Below are 16398 nucleotides of genomic sequence, written 5' to 3'. Positions count from 1 at the left end.
CCTGTAGCACCTCCACTCTGCTCAGTTTGATAACCCAGAATATCTTCAGCTGCCAGGTGCAGTGATACAGTCACCCTGGCTACGATGAAGGCTGAGGCAGGAGAATGGCAAGTTTGAGGCCACCCCAACAACTTAGCAAAACCTGGTCTGAAAAAAATTTTTTTTAAGGTTTGGGGGTACAGCTCAGAGGTAGAGCACTCCTGGGTTCAATCCTAGTACTGCAGAAAGAGGGAGGGACAGAGTGTTTTCATTCATTGCCAACTGAGAGGGCATTCCTAGCTGAGCACCAGTGGTTTTGGAGCATTCAGAGCCACTGGGGACAGATCTCAGCTATCAAAGGTCCACCGGAAAAACAGGGAGACAAAGGAAGTGCTGATGGGGCTGGCCCTGGTGGCCTCCTGGTGAGGGGGTGGCATCATCTCCATACAGTCTCTCTCCCGGAAGCCACTTGCTGCCGCCCTCCTGGTGTGCCAGAGTCCCTTCCTGAACTGAGTATTCCAAGACCCCAAGAAGACAGAAGACGAGATGGCCAGGTTCTTGTCGGTTGCCTTGGAAAAGGCTTTCTGCAGCCCGAGGGTACTGCCTGGAAGACACGTTCATCTTGATTCCCAGCCAGGCGAACTCTAAGCATGACGTGCTAGTGACTTTAAGGTCCCCGCAGAGCATCCTGAAGGAAGCACTTTGCGTGCATATAGAGAAGGAAACAGTGACTGCCCTGAACAGGGACAGTTCCTCAAAGAGGAGAAATACCTAATGGATGCCCCTTTATTGTTTTTAAATTGTCAAAAATACATGAATAGGGTACCCCTCTGCCCTTCAGCAAAGGGTTTGTCAAGATTGTCCCTTGGTTTCTTTGTGGACAAATTCAAAGGCATCTGAGCTGGACACAGAGTCAGTGTGCATTGCCTGGCTCAGCAATGATTCTGAGAAGCTTCCACGTACTGATTGGTGCATCTGAAGGAGTCAGGCTGAATCTCCACCCCACCCTTTCTGTTGTTTTCATCAACTTGGATGGATATGGAGGTGAATGCTCAGAACGGCCGAGAACAGTAAGACAGTTGTGAAGAATAACCAGGTGTAGGCTTGGAAGGCAGCAGCTCTGAAGACCAGGTGCTCACGTAGAACACAGCTAGTGAGGAGTTGCAGAGTAGAACAGCGAGTCAAGGAATGACACTCCACACGCGGGTGGAGATCTGTCATGTGGACCCTCCAGTTACTGTGCACATTCTAGTGTCTTAGAAAGGATATTGATACGCTCTAACAAAGACAGGACCCTCCAGACAGTGGAAGGAGGGCCTGTTCTGATGCTCTTCACCACCCTGCAGGGAAGGCCAGCCCCCGATGTGGCCTGGGGAACAGGTCATCTGGCAGCCAAGTGCAGATAGTCCCAAATGTGGGCTCTACATACAGTTCAGAAAGGAGACATGGTGATTTGGGAGGGAGCCAATATTCGGTGGCAGAAGAACAGCAGGAAGGTATCAGGAGCACACTCAGCCTGGTGAATGGAGGGCACCTGAGGACAGGGTGGACTAATGAAATCGGCACCCACAGCCGCCAGGGAGGACCTGGTACTGCTCCTCCGCATCCATGAGCAGCATGAGAGCAGAAGAGATTTAAAATGTGCAGTACGACTCAGCCAGGCTTGAGCACCAAGTAACACATAGGGCTGCCTCAGGACGAAGTGAGGTCTGAGCCTGCGTACCCCAGGGGCCACCGTGGCTTCAGAACACTGGAAACGGGCACAGAAATGACACGATCCAGCTCTTTCTTCCCCCTGGAGTGTCTACACTTCCACCTGACACTCAGTGGAATCAAGTATTTAAATACTTAGGCGAGAGCCACCACGTTGGAAAGCCTGGCCGGCTTTAAGCTAGAATGCGGGAAGGAGGCCCCTGGGGGTGGCCTCGAGCCCAAGGATCAGACAGCAGGTGGCTCACACGGAGAGGCCATGCACAGAGAGGGGTGACTTTGGAAAAGACTGAGCCAGGGTCTGGGCCTCCTTGAGGCAGGGGCCGAACCATGTCTGATATCAAGCTGCACGCTTCCCCCACACCTGGCCATCGTAGTCCAACAGCAAGCCAGAGGGGACGTGATGCCCGCTGTCCCCTGGGTGCAGTCCCCCAGAGAGAGAGGCCAGGTGTCGGGCGGAGTGGAGGGTGTCAGCCTTCGGGCAGGGAGTACTGGGGGATGCTGGGTGCCCAGCTACTGTGCCAGGACCTCCAGGCAGGGATCCTGATATGGTGTCCTCAGGGATGGGTCCTATGCATCTAGAAAGTGGCTGGCCAGCAGCTGGTGCTCGGAGTCGAGGCTGAGAGTACTTGAAGTAGGGCAGAGCCTTCTGTCCCTGAGGTTGTTAACCTGCTGAATCATGAATGGAGAATTCTCACGACTCTGGGGGGAAGGTGTCCTATCACCTCCTCCAACTTCTGTACAATTCTATGCTCTTTCCTGGTCACTTAGCATCACTTTTGACCTTCTCTTTGGTAAAGATAAAGATAGGTAATAAATTAAGAGTTTTGCTGGCAGTGAGTGATCATATGTGCACACTGGCTTTCAAACCTTTAAAAGTTGCTCCAGTGCATTAAAAACAGAGGGGTCTACCTAATGGGCTTTCAAGTGCCATCGCAGGACACTGGTGGGAGAAAGGGCACACCGATTTTCACCAGTTGCAGTTGGAGCTACCTTCATATGTAGTGTTGAGGAGAAGAAGGAATCAGGTCCCTCATCCTGCATGCACACAGTCAGTCCCTTAAAGGTGCACTCTCGTGCTTTCCTGGCTGTCTTCATTTCTTTCTGGCGTGTCAAGGTAATTATGGGAAAAGAGAATCGACTGAAAACCACAAGCTCACTGCTTCCCTTTGGCAGAGATCATATATTCTGCAAATGAGTTTTCAAGACTCCCATCACGCAAAGTGGAAAATTTTAAATTCTCCCAGCATGAAGGTGATGCAGAAATCGGTGCCTGCAGGTGGCCAGGGGACCATGATCTTCTCCTGCGGAGGCTCTGGGCCTCTGATCTGCAACCTCATGACTGGGCACCATGTGCAGGCCCCTGTGTGGTGCTGGAGGAGCATTGCTTGAGTGTTTTCCCCAAGTCTCCTTTCTCTGTGCTTACCTTTGCATTTTTTTGCCTTTTCCGGTCCGGTGGCAGACACAGGACTGGGTGACTCCGTGTGCTCCAGCCCCAGTATCTCCAGCTCCACCAGCCCCAAGCTCGACCCGCCCCCCTCCCCCCACGCCAACAGAAAGAAGCACCGAAGGAAGAAAAGTACCAGCAACTTCAAAGCCGATGGGCTCTCTGGCACTGCTGAAGGTAAGGTGATCCGGGACCCCCAGAGTGACTGTCTGCATTTCTGAAAATTCACTTGTGGTTTTCCAGGTTGTGAAATGAGATCCCCTTAGAACACCAGTGCCCAGTCACGCAGGCTCCTGTGTGTGCTTTCTGTTTTCAAGGTGGCACAACAGGGCCCTGGCACCTTCTCACTGTCTGATTGTCTGGCTCAACCCTGGGGCCTTCCTGCAGTTGCCGGTAGACGGCAGCACTGTCTCCATCACAGGCCTGGTCGAGTTCTGTACCCTGTCCCCACCTGGGCAACCCGGGCACAACAGCCACTCCAGGTGGGTGGGTCTCACCACCTCAGTCAGGCGTCACCTCTGATCCTGGCTGGTCTCGGTTGTCCTAGATGGCGGCTCACCTGGTGCTCAGCGGCCTGTCCTACAGCCCCCTCTTCCTCTTCTGTCAGGCACACTGACTCCTTTGCTTTGCGGGTTCCCTTAGTGGTCCAGGTGCTGTGGTTTGCCTTGATTCTCCTTTGACTTGCTGAGTCCCCCATCGTCTCCATGATGGCAGGGGTGATCTTTCTGATGTGGCTCCTTCCAATAAGTTTACGTTTTTTTATTCCACAGACACAAGTGGAGATGGGTGCATGTGTGTGCCTGAGCACACGTGCACATGCCCCGCGTCATGAGGGGCAGAACTAGTCCAATCTAATAGACAAGTTACAGAAATACTTCAGAGGAAAGTTAAAATTCCCAAGCACGGTTCTCATGACACAAATGGCTTTTGTGAGAACGGCAGTTGCAAGTCTGTCTTCAGCAAGGGTCCCCACTCCGGAACACTCTTCATTACTTAGGTCCTTTTCCTTTCTGCGTGTCTGCCATGCTGTTCCTGCGTGCTCCACTGGTCTGTGTCCAGAACCACAGGTCAATAGATGCTGGCCCTGCTAGAGAAGACCGCCTGTCCCTCCTGTGCCTGTGGATTAGCGTGAGCCCACAGCACCTAGTAGCAGGGACGAGCAGGTGTTCTGGTGGCATGCATAGCGCCCCCTTCAGTTGTGAGTGGACAGATGATTGAGAGCCAGAGAGCTCAGGGATGCTCACAAGGTCCGACAGCCCTTCCCACCACACTTCTTCCTGGTTCGCCTCCCATAAGCATTCTGCTAATAAGGGTAGACAATAAAACCCAGTTTTCTCATGTTGCGATAAACAAGGGTGATTCTGTCAAAATAGCAATGTTGAAAATAATAATGGATCAAAGCACCCACCTAGTGCTGCTGCCTGCCCACTGGAAAGAATCTGGTACAAATGCCTGAGGTTGGTGAGTCTCCTTCACACTCCCAAGTCTCCTTCCAGCAACCGGTCAGCCAAAAGCCATGGCCACAGCCCACCCTGATGCAGCCTTGGGACAGTAGCTGTGCCCCCACCTCCAGGCTCCCCGTGAGGGGACGTGAGTCAGGGGAGAGGAGCCCCGACCCTCTCCACAGATAAGTGTGTGATGGGACATGTGGTATTTCCAGCTGGCCTGTGGTTTGTTGACAGAGCACAACGTGGTAGAAACGGATTACCAGGTCAGCCTGTAACTACTCAGGTGGTACATTTTAATTGTCCCAAGGATGTGGCGACTGCTGTGAGGTAGGGCCTGGCAGCAGTTGGGAAGGTGCGTTTGGCCAGCGGTAAGTTTGAAGGAAGGCTGATAAGTGACCTGAGCTTGTTGGGCCCCTGGTGCATTCCAAGTCCACCTGCTGAGTCCCCGGGGTTTTTGGTATGCACCAAGCCACAGTATTTCTCCAGGCGGGGACAGAGAGGACCTGTCCTGGCCAGCTGCAGGCCGCTGTCTTTGAAGGTCTTGTTGCAGAGGGGGTGGTGAAAACAGAAAGACAGCTGCCACGGAAAGACCCACCCTGGAAATCTTAGCAGGGCTCCTGCAGGGGCCAGTGAATGGGTGACACGCATGCAGAAGCACAGGGCCCAGGGGAACTGCCCCTCACTTTCTAGTGACATCTTTCCAATAGAAAATAAGCAGTAAGTTGTTTGTAAAAAGAGTAAGTATCCTTTTCCCTGGGAAAAGTCAGTCTGTGAGACTGAGTTGCTTTTGTGATCCAGTTTGAATTCTGTTATTTCGTTTTTGGGGAAGCAGGTGGTACTGGGGATTGAACTTAGGGATACTCAACCACTGAGCCACACCCCCAGCCCAATTTTGTATTTTATGTAAAGACAGGGTCTCACGAGTTGCTTAGGGCCTCGATTTTTCTGAGACTGGCTTTGAACTCACTATCCTCCTGCCTCAGCCTCCTGAGCTACTGAGATTATTCTCTTATTTCTAAGGCACAATTTCTCTCCATATTTTAGCATTTATGAGTCAGATTGTGTCCTGCCATTGAAGTCATTTTAGATTCAGTGATGTACACTGTTTCTATTTATTTGTTTATTTTGTGTTAGTGCGGGTGCTGGGGCTCAAAGTTGGGGCCTTGAGCATGCTAGGCAAGCTTCTTAGCGTGAGCCACATCCCCAGCCCCTTTTAATGGTCTTCATAACTAGTAATTCCTTAAGCACATTGTGTGAACCATCCAAATGAAGCATTGTGTTCTCGAAATTAAAGCCAGCTGTGCATATTCTACCAGAGCTGTAAGAATACCTGTTGGTGGCTCCCACAGAACGCAGGTCGGTTACCACCGCTGCACAGGCCCAGCCTGGGGCTGGAGCATCATGATTGGAGAGCCAGACAGCCCTACGAAGGTGCCTGGGAAGCCATTGAGTTTATGGTTCTGACCCACCTGCTGGGACAGATGACGACATTCAGATCCCCTGAGAGTGTCAAAAACAAAACCTCATAGACAGCCGAGTCAGTCAGGATCCTGGGGGCAGATACAAGGCCCCCCGCTGGTCACTGCGGAGTTACCCTGGGAACTGTCTGCAGAGGTGTGGGGGAGCTGGGCAAGGAGGGACGTGTCTCCAGCAGGGAGCTGTGGCCTTCAGCAGAGGGACACGGTCCTGCAGGTGAACAGGGCAGCACCCTAGCTCCTCCTGACCTCTGTCTACTCAGTCCCCTCCTCACCAAATCCAACCAGAAGCCAAGCCATGAGAGCCGCAGATGCTGGCCACATGGGTCTACCCCGGGAGGCCTTTTGCACATCCCTGAGGAAATCAGGCCAGTGACTGCTGCTCAGCTGTCACAAGCACCGGAGACTGGAGGATTCTCAGGGAAGGGGTGCTTCCGATTCAGTGATGTACACCATTTCTATTTATTTTGTGTTTGTGGGGGTGCTGGGGCTCAAAGTTGGGGCCTTGAGCATGCGAGGCAAGCGCTCTACCATGGAGCCACATCCCCAGCCCCTTTTAGTGTCTCCAGAGAAGGTCTGGAAGTCTGTCCAGGGAAGGGGTGTGCGGTCCACTGGGGCTCCTGGTGCCATTGTGGCTTCCCACGTGGACCTCAGTGCCGTCCCCAACTACACGAGGTAAGGAGCCTCTGCACAGGCATCCTGGCTCCTGGAGGAGGTACAGCCGCTGTCTCTTACCTTCTGTGTGCCCACTCAGAAAGCGAAGGCTGAGCATCGTCCCCCCTTGTGCCGCGTCCACCCCAGAGATCCCGTCCACCAGGGTGCGCATGGCAGGTGGGAACTGGGGTTCCTTCCAGCGAGGGGCTCATGGCACTGGCTCTCACGTAGTCCCCTAGTGTGGCTCGTCTCTACTGAAGGCTAGGAATTGAATTCCGCACCACGTGGCCCCAGAGGCCTACTGTGCTCCACGTAAACAGCCGTTTCTTCTGTCTACAATGTTAAGGGAATTGGGTGAGTCTAGAAAACTCCGCGAGCAGAGGCAATGGCTGAAGGACTCCTCATCTTTGTAAGTACTCGGCTGCCACCCTGACCAATTCACAGCTGACCGTGAGCAGAGGGTGCGTGGATGAGCCCCCTTCCCTGGGCTCCTGGGTAACCACGATGGTGTAAGGAGTCCTATGGTGTGGAGGTGACCTGGCCTGCGGGGAAGGCTCTGGGGGTGAGGACAAAGCTACTTCCTGACTGGGACACCCTGTGCCCTTTACTACCACAGGCCTCAGAACTGTGGGGGGCATGCTCAGTGCCCCCCACCCAAGTCCAGAGGCTGCTGGCCTGGGCGGTAAGGGGTGCAGGCACATAGGGACCACTGTACAGTTCTCCATGAGGCACGCGCCCCCCCGCCCACCTGCCAGGAGCCTCCCCAAGTTCGGATCTCTTCTTCCGTTCTCTGTAAGCCTATGAGAGTTTCACAGACACTTTGCTCTATCATAATGTTGGGCAATTCTGTGATGTTTTTATTCAGGAAAACTCGACCAGAGGTTAACGTTCTGTCAGTAGTTCGGCTGCCAAAATCTGAGCAAGACATAGGGTTTGGTGGTCTCACTTTCAATTAATTTTTCACTGTTTTCCTTTTCAAACATGGAGAATTTTAAAATTGTGTTTATTGAGAGCATCAGGGACAGGGCCCTTTCCCACTGATGGCAAAGTGGGACAGCCCTTTTGGAAGCAGCGTCCGTAGCCTCACCACAAAACCCTGAGGGGAAGAGTGATGTCCCCACACAGCTTCTGCTTGTGCCCTTCGTTTGCCCATCTCGAAGACCACCGAGAACACTGGCATGAATGCCAGGCAGATCCTTGACTTTGAGTTGGATCAGAGGTGGGGGGGATTATTGAGTACAGTAAAGAAAATGTGGGTCATTCAGATCCAGTGATCGTGGGCCAGAGAAGGTGGGTTCAGATGATCCTGGGGAGGGCAGCGATGGGGACCAAGGCTGGTCCCGAGAGACCCTGAGTGGGAGAAGAGAGCAACGGGGGACTAAGGGCATGGGGCCTGCCAAGTGTGCAGAAGACAGAAGTCCCACCAAGCGTGTGAGGTCCAGCCTTGGCTTGTCCTGGGTGGCCCAGCTGGCTTCAGTGGGACCCATGGGCAGAAGCTTCATGGAGATGGATTTGCTTTCCATAATAAAAGAAAACTAAGAGCCCAGCTGTGCTGAGACCCCGGCCCTGCAGCAGACGCAGCACTGTCTGCTCACCCTGCAGGAACAGGTGACACAGGGTGCTTGTGCCGTGGTTCTGGGCCCTGGCTGGCACTGGGCTGAAGTGTGGGTGCTGGGGAAGGCCCTTGGGTGTGGGGATTTTCCAGGTCTTTAGGGGCTTGTTGTCACCAGACACTGCACTTCCTGGGCGTCTTCTTATCCAGGGTCCGGGGTGAGCCTGTCATTGCTGAGATGAAGCCACGGTCTCTGCAGTCGCCTTCCGTGGCCCCAGATCTCGTGGTTCTGTTAGTTTGGTAACATTCATGCAAGTTTGCATCAAGTGCTAATTTCCCTGTTTCCCCAGTGAAAAGGCTGAAGTAGCGAGAGGTTAAGTGGCTTTCTTGTCCAGGGTCAGGTTGCTGGTAGGTGACAGAACTGTCTCTTGATTCTCTGCCTCAAACTCTTTCTGCCAGGCAAAAAGCAAGTCTTTGAGGTGTGTGGAGCGGCTTTTGAATCTAGGAGTGGAGCAGACTGAATGGTTTCCTTGATATTTCTCCGATTCCATGTAAAGACACTGGCTTTTATATGGATCCTAACATCTAGAAGTTGTATAGCAGAAAAATCTTTCTTTTTAAATGCAGGGCCCATCTGATTTACCCAATCTTACAGACAAGAGGGTTATGCAGAAATCCTGTTCCCCCACGCTTGGGGTCACCCGGTGCCTTGTGCTAAAGGTCTCAGAAGGGAATTTATTTCATCCTTCTCATCCCGTTCCTTTGGTCGTCCGTTCTGGTCTTTGCTGAACCATTCAGTGGTTGATCCCGGACGGATAGTGAAAGATCATCCTGGTCAGGGTAAGCCACAAGCAGGCTCCCTGCATGGTCGGAAGTAAATTCCTCACCGCAGCTGAATTCCTGAACAGTCGAGGGGGTGCCCCGAGAAATTGACAAATTGCATCAACTTGGACTTAGTTTCGTTTCATTTTTAAACAGGAGACCCTGAAATCACGGGTCATTTTGTTCTTTCATCAAATATTAAGCAATCACCACAGGGAAACCATCACACCTAAGGCTCCGTGGGAGACACTGAGAAATAAACCTCAGTTCCTCTCTCCCCAGGGAACACAGAGCCACCATGTGGAGGTACAGCAGAACACTGGGGAAGGGTGGGGTATTCAGAAGGACAAGAGTTAGGGACGGCTCACCCATCGCAGAATCAACTCCTTATTCTGTGGGTTTGGTGCGTGTCGGGTCTCTGATCTGATGAACTCCGCAGGGGCATCACCTCTTCACTGAGTGCCGATACCTGTGAGCTGGACACCAGCGGTGGTGGCCTGGGATCAGTCAGGGGATGGAGTGATATTTTTACTCAGATCCTAATTAATAGGTGTTGCTCTTCTTGGTCACTTACCTTTTACCTTAGGGAATTTTTAAATTAACCTGTCAGTGTTTTGAAAGGCACTTCGGAGGAAAGCATAGAACTCAGCATGTGCCGTGTGGGGTTGTGGGTGTTTCCCTGCACACTCACCTCCAGCCCACGGGGCTTGGTCCTCCCCGAACCACTGAGCCATGTCACCTGCTGTGTGCTTGAAGCCATCGTTGGATGATTTGGGGATTTTGCATATCATGACAGGGAAGGGCATTTTCTTATTATTTAGAATGTAACAAGCTCCTAAGTGTTTCATTACCATGATGTTCTCTTCCTCGCTTTTGGGATACGGTCACCATGCCTGTGACGCTGTACACATGATTGGCAGGTCCTAGTCAACATGCTGTTGGTGGGTTTCCCCCCGTGTACATGGGCTTTCTCATTTAATTCTGTGTTCTTTAGAAGTGGCTAGAAGGATGGGGGGATTTATAGGAGCTGGCTGCACGAGTCTTACTGCCATTTGTCACTCTTGGATTTCTTCTTCTCATCCAGCACTGCATGTCTATTCCTGGTTTTAATTTGGGCGGCTACCTGGAAAGCAAGAGGAATGAGAAGTCTCTGTATCAACTTCTTAAAAACTCCATGATCTGCCGTGATTTTTCACATTATGAGGTCTTCCTATTGAAACTCCCCTATTATTGAACAGTTGTTAGTGCATCTGAATAGTTGGGTTGAGCAGTTAATTCTGGTGCATGTGAAAAGCCCAGAATCAGAGACGCTCCCCAGAGACAGGCTGAAGAGCATAGGAGGCCGGCCGGCCTTGCTGCCCTGGTGCCGTGGGTTATGGAGGACAGGTGTGTGCTGATGGCCTTGCCCTCTCCCCGCAAACCAGGTCAGTTTCCCAAAGAGACTTCTCAGGTTGAAACTCGAGCTGCCCAGAGAGTGGACTTGCTGAAACCGAGTGGACCTGGGTTTACTCTAGACGTTGACATTGTGGATTGGGCACAGTTGACTCAAAAGCCGTCCTGCCGGGTACAGTCTGGCCGCCACAAACACACACAAGCCATAGCGCTCTCAGATGCTTTGTGGAAGTCCGCGGGTCGGAAATAAACAAAGATGAGTCGGTCACAGCGGGGGGGGCCAGAACAGAGGATCCCCATCACGATGAGCTAACAGACAAGAGGAGTTTGGGTACTTTTTTTTTTTTTTAAGTCCGCACAAACTAAACAGGTTAGCTTCAGGGCCGTGAAAGCACATTGAGCACCTACTGCATGCCAGTGTGCCTGACTTGGCATGTGAAGTGGCTGAGATGTCCCTGCCCTTGGCAGTCACATGGCAGTGGGCAGAGCAGACCTGCAGCAGGCTGGGGTGGGGGGCGCTGCACCCAAGCATCTGTGTTGCCTGGGAGATCCTCAGGAAGACTCACAGAGGGCCAGGATATTTGCATCCCATTCTGTAGAGAGTGAAATCTCTGCTTTCCCAAGGGTGGCAATCTGAAAAATGAATATGAGATCAATCTTAGGATCCCCAGTGGTGTCCCAGAGTCCTCCAGTGCCACAGGACCAGTGTTCAAGCCCCGTCCCCTGCTCTACAGGACATATACTCACTCTTGCCACGTGCAGGTGGCTGGCAAGGCCCCTCTCTCACATGCAGGATGGGATGTGTTTCACCTAGACTCAGGGAGGCCCTTCCGCCTCTGGGCTCGGCCAGCTCCGGTGTCTTCCCACAGAGCTCGTGACAGCAGTTCCTCCCAGCGCCCAGAAGTTGGAACTCGGCACAGCTCAGCAGTCCCTGGGTAGACTGGCTGCTAGGAGAGTCAGGTTCCACCTTGAAGTCCTTCTCTTTATGCTCTCAGAATGTTCCCACTTCCTGGGTCATAACTCAGCCACTTAACTCAGCAACGAAGCTGCGACCCCTGGACCAAGTCCTGGGGCAGAAGAGGCAGAGCCGGTTCTGGCTGCAGCACACTCCCCTCAGATCTTCCATGCCATCAGACCCCTTCTCTGCTCTCCACACTTGACCTGCCCTGGGTGTCTTATCACGGAGGCGCAGGGTTCAGGCTGAAGCACAGAGTTCAGAACGTAGGTGGCAAGGCTGGTCTGGATCTGGGAGGGGGTTCATCTCAGCCTCACCCAGCTGTGCCAGGCTCTGTGCTAGACCCGTGCGGCCAGGCCCCTGGAAGTCATTCTCAGCTGTTCTAGTGGGATGAGCTCTCTTTCCTCCAGCCTTGGCAATGATGGAACTCAACGGTGCTCCACCTCACACACAGCAGAGGCTGCCTCCCTCCTCTAGAGATGGAGAACAGAAGGAGATGTTGACCTCGTCAGTTAAGAGCAGCTTGGCAGATGGGAGGGACTGAGTAAAAATGCGGCACCTTTTGTCTTGGCACAGATGCCACATCGAAACAGCAGGGTGGCTTAGGCAGCGGGCTCGTTCCTCTCACTTGTGGCCTCTGCCCAACTTCCTGGCCTGCAGACAGCCACCTCCTCCGTGTGTCCTCACGTGGCCTTCCATGGAGTGTGCACATTGTGGGAGGGGGGCAGGCTCTGCCTTTTTGCATACGGCCACCAGTTCCCTAGTGGGGACCCCATCTAATCAGCCGACATCACCTCCCACAGACCCAGTCTCCAGTCACCATCTGGTTGAGGTTGGAGCTTTGACACAGGGATTTTGGGAGAGAGGGTCAATGAAACCAGGCAGCTCCCTGTTCCTGCATGGGGGAGTTGGCATTCCTGTGCCCACCTTGCCGTTAAGGGGGCTGCCTGGTGGACTCAGTCTCTTGGGTTGGAACCTGCCACAGTTCACGACTGCCCCAAACCCTCTCCTCCTTCCAGGTCTGGGACCTGTTAGGATAGGCCATCAAGTACAAAATGACTGAGCCACGCCTGCCCTTGAATATGCGTGGTCTCACTGCACAGCTCAGACACCCCTATAGTGTGTGGGGGGGGTCTCTTCACAAATGAGGGAAAGGTTGAATGAAGGTGAAGGTGAGCCCAAGACCAGCAGGTGAGAGGTGGGTACCAGGCCTCCCTCGGGCCTCGGGACTCGTAGCTGAACGTTCTGTACACACCTGCACCTTCCTCCTGAGTGCGTGAGGAGCCTGTGTAGGCCTGTGGCTCTCGGTCCTACAGCCCCGAAGCTGTCCCCTCTCTGAGACCTGCGGTTCTCCGGTGGCTCACACACCCACCCTCTGCTCCCCACCCTGGCCCTTGAGAGCTAAGCAGTTCCCCCTCTGCTGGATCTGATCTTGCCGGGCCTCTTCCCCGGGACTCCTGGTGTGCTGTTGGGCTATCGCTTCTTTGCAAACAGCTTTCTTTTTCTCCCATGTGCATGCGCTCTCAGATACATTCAAACAGAAGACGAGGCCACGGCTTCTGACACTCAGGATAGGATGATGGACTTCGTGACAGGGCACATGCCTCTTGAAGCTTTAACTTGGATGCATGATCCAGTTTCTGTGTTCCTGCCGAGGAGATGCACCTTTCCTTTTCTCTTTTTTGGATGAGGAGAGTGGGCGTTTTCAGGGCAGTCTGAGTTGGAGGGAGGAGAGTGATGGGCTAAGCCCCCCATGGTGCGCTCAAGGACTCACTGAAGAACGCCTGCCGCCCCTGGCTCCAGGTCCCTTCCTGGTTGCTGCTCCCTCTGGTCTTACTGAGATGTGTTGTGAATGCTGGGGAGAAGGTGCGGCTTGAGGCCAGCTTGTTTATTTACGGATCTTTTCTGATGCCCTCCCAGCTTCAAGCTCCACCCCTTTTCCATCAGATGAAGAAGTGGCACCAGGTACCAAGGCCTGGGTGCATCACCAATGAAAGAAGTGGGCTTGGCGGAAACTTGACCAGGCATTGCCACGTACACACACAACTTCACTAGGGCTTCTTCTGTATGCGGGACATGGAGAAAATTGGCCATTTGTCTGTGGGGTAATGGGCTTTGCTGCGATATGAAAATCTATCAAACGGTTGGATTCAATGACATTCTATCAGAGTTCATGAAAAGCGCCTACTGCACACAGTTTAATTCTATTTAATTTTTTTAAGGGGGAAAAACTGCAAACGAAAAATGTTTTAGTTTCTCTTAAGCTGATTTCTCTCTGCTTTTTCTTAAAAGTGCCTTTCTAGTTGCCACACAGTGATGTGATCATTATCTGCCACCTCGTCGCCCTGCTGCCTCTGCATGCAGTAAAATACAAAAAAAAAAAAAAGAGAGAGAGAGAGAGAAACCAGGGGAGCTTGTGAAGTATGACTCCCCATCCCAAGACTCATTGCCTGCGATTCGTACCGCTTGACAGTAATGATCTTATTACAGTACTGTGGACCTTGAAGAGATTTCGTGAGGAGAGGGAAAGGACGAACCTCCGTGTAATCAAGTGGTGCTGAATATTCCACGCGTTTTTGATCACACACTGATTGGGCACAGTTTTGGCCCATCTTCTAGTCAATTATGCATGGCCCCTGTGCTCCTCGGATAGTCAGAGCATTGACGGCTGTTGTCTGGGCTTTGGCAGGCAGCCAGGGGTTTGAAGTGGCTTGCACACCGTCACTGGGGTAAGTGCTTTTTAGTTGGGATTGATTACCTTTCTTTGGGTTTTGCTTAATAGCAAAACTGCATTTGGAGAGGGCTTCAGGTGAGAAATGGACGTATTAGGATTTAGAGCATCCGGACTCCTAGTCAATTTTTAGGCTTCCCTTGTTTCCATCTAATTTCTATTTAATGACATAATGTTTGATAATACTTAAGATATCTCACTGCACTGGCTGCTGCGCATGCACGTTGAGCATGGAGGACAGGTTCAATCACACGGCCACTGCATTCAGGCTCCCAGATTAATCCCGGGGATGCTCCCAGCTTTGAGGAGAACTGTGGGTGAGTTTCCATCTTAGCAAGAAAGCTTTAATTACCTAAAGATATTTTCATCTGCAAGAAGGTCAGGAACGCATTCTTCCACAGTTGATCTGCTCGTCTTCAGTGACCAACGCCCAAAAGGGTCTTACCTCATAGCTCAGCCTGTTGTGTGGTCTCCGAGCCCAGGGTTATTTGAGAGGATGGGCTCTTTTCCCACCAGAACGGTGCACAATGCCGCCTGCTGCGAAGGTCACACAGTTGGCACATGATTGTATCAGAGGAGACTTGTGTGCACCAGAGTTTTGCTTCTCATGTCGCAGACTGAATTCTGATTCTTGGCTCATGGATTGTTCTGGAATCACTAGGCAGGAAAATGTCAAAGTTACTTTTAACATATTTTGTGCCAGATTACAGAAGGGAAGCCCAGAGTAAGTGATCAGTGTAAGATGTTCCAGAAAACATCTTGAAATCCACCGGAGCGAGGTGGCCTGGGGCCCTGACCCTGAGCTGACGCCCAGGCTGTGGCCCCCAGCATTTCTCCAGTGAATGTTTCAGTAACTCGATTTGACTCTTTCTAATGAAATAAGTAGGCAGCTTTGTTCTTTTACTTGATTTTTGTTTGCGTCTTTGGTGCTTTCTGCAGGTGGGAATAATTTTCCCCTTTGGTCGGCTCCCTGCGGAAGCCGTGAGGCCCTGTAGGTCTAGCACCAGAACAGCCCTGCAAGAACTCACAGCAGCGCTGACTCAAGGTCGGTCTCTCTCTCTCTCTCTCTCTCTCTCTCTCTCTCTCTCTCTCTCTCTCACACACACACACACACACACACACACACACAGTTACTTCAAAATTTAGATGTGATGATGCCAAGAAGAGAAAATCAGTCCCCAAAGAGAAAATCCGACTTACCCATCTACTAGCAGTAATCTTGGAGCCCCCAGCTGACCCTCTGCCGTGCGGCCAGCCCTGTGGCTAAACATGTATGCATCCTCTCGTGACCCTCCTGGGAGCCTGGGGGTAGGTGCAGTAATCCCAGTTTTTATAACAGAGGAAACCGAGGGTCGTAAAGTTTAACTCACTTACTTGAGGCCACAGCGTAGAAGCTGCAGATCAGCCCTGTCCAAGCAGGATGCATGGACGTTCCGCTGCCACCTCTTGCTGTGTCTCCGCAGTGACCATCCCTCCCTGTGGAAGGTTGGATTTATTTTTGCACTTGCCTTATCTGGGACTTTTCCTGTCAATTAGGTTCACATAAATAGAAAGGACTTTATAATACTTTATCCAGTGGATGCTTCTTAATTAATTTTAATAAGTTAACATTCAGTCTGTATGCACTTTTGTCATTTTGCCCATATCTATGTGTCAACAGATAGACAAAGTGAATTTTCATAAACTTGGAAAGTACCAAGTCCATAATTAACAAATGGTCAAAGTTTTAAAGATCGTCATCTTAGAGAATCGGCGTGTATCACGATGATCTGTTTACGACCTGGCAGTTTTACCCGACAGGTGGATTCTTCTAGCAAACTAGAAGGCGTGGTTTCAGTGAACCCAGAGAATTACCCTGTACCGGCCAGTTCATCAAACAGTTGAGATCTCTGTTTCCTTGGAACCCACGCCCCGTCCCCAGGCCTTGCTTTGCTCCCCACCCTTGGGAACATCCGTGGGGAGATTCAGCGAGGACGTGGGAGGAGGCAGGTGTGGTGGGTCCTGAGGACCCTGCTGCCGTGTGCTGCTACAGGACAGTTCTCCTGAACCACTCTTAAGCCATGAATGCGCCTGAGCTGTCCTCTGCTCAGAGGAGGGCGGGGGCTGGGCTAGGTGGTTGCTGCCTCCCTGCTCTCCGAGGCCCAGAGGCAGGGCACACCGAGGGCCTTTCTGCTGTCCCTCTGCCCTGTGCTCTGCTGAAACCCCCCTCTGATGCGTGATGCTTCCTCTGATG

At 52.2% G+C, this 16398-nt stretch overlaps 1 protein-coding gene across 7 annotated transcripts in view; it reads left to right on the top strand.

Annotated features, from left to right (window-relative positions):
* The window catches only part of Agap1 (ArfGAP with GTPase domain, ankyrin repeat and PH domain 1), a 483685-nt gene that overhangs the window by 362109 nt on the left and 105178 nt on the right, over positions 1 to 16398 (top strand). For all 7 annotated transcript variants that reach the window (XM_027956197.2, XM_027956196.2, XM_027956198.2 and 4 more), the window contains one exon: positions 3152 to 3313. In XM_027956197.2, the coding sequence (XP_027811998.1) occupies positions 3152 to 3313 (162 nt within the window). The remainder of the gene's footprint in view (positions 1 to 3151; positions 3314 to 16398) is intronic.

This window comes from Marmota flaviventris, chromosome 11 (genome assembly GCF_047511675.1).
Source record: "Marmota flaviventris isolate mMarFla1 chromosome 11, mMarFla1.hap1, whole genome shotgun sequence".
In the NCBI taxonomy this organism is placed as follows: Eukaryota; Metazoa; Chordata; class Mammalia; order Rodentia; family Sciuridae; genus Marmota; species Marmota flaviventris.
Note: the sequence above shows the minus strand (reverse complement) of the source record. Positions and strands in the feature narration are given on the sequence as shown.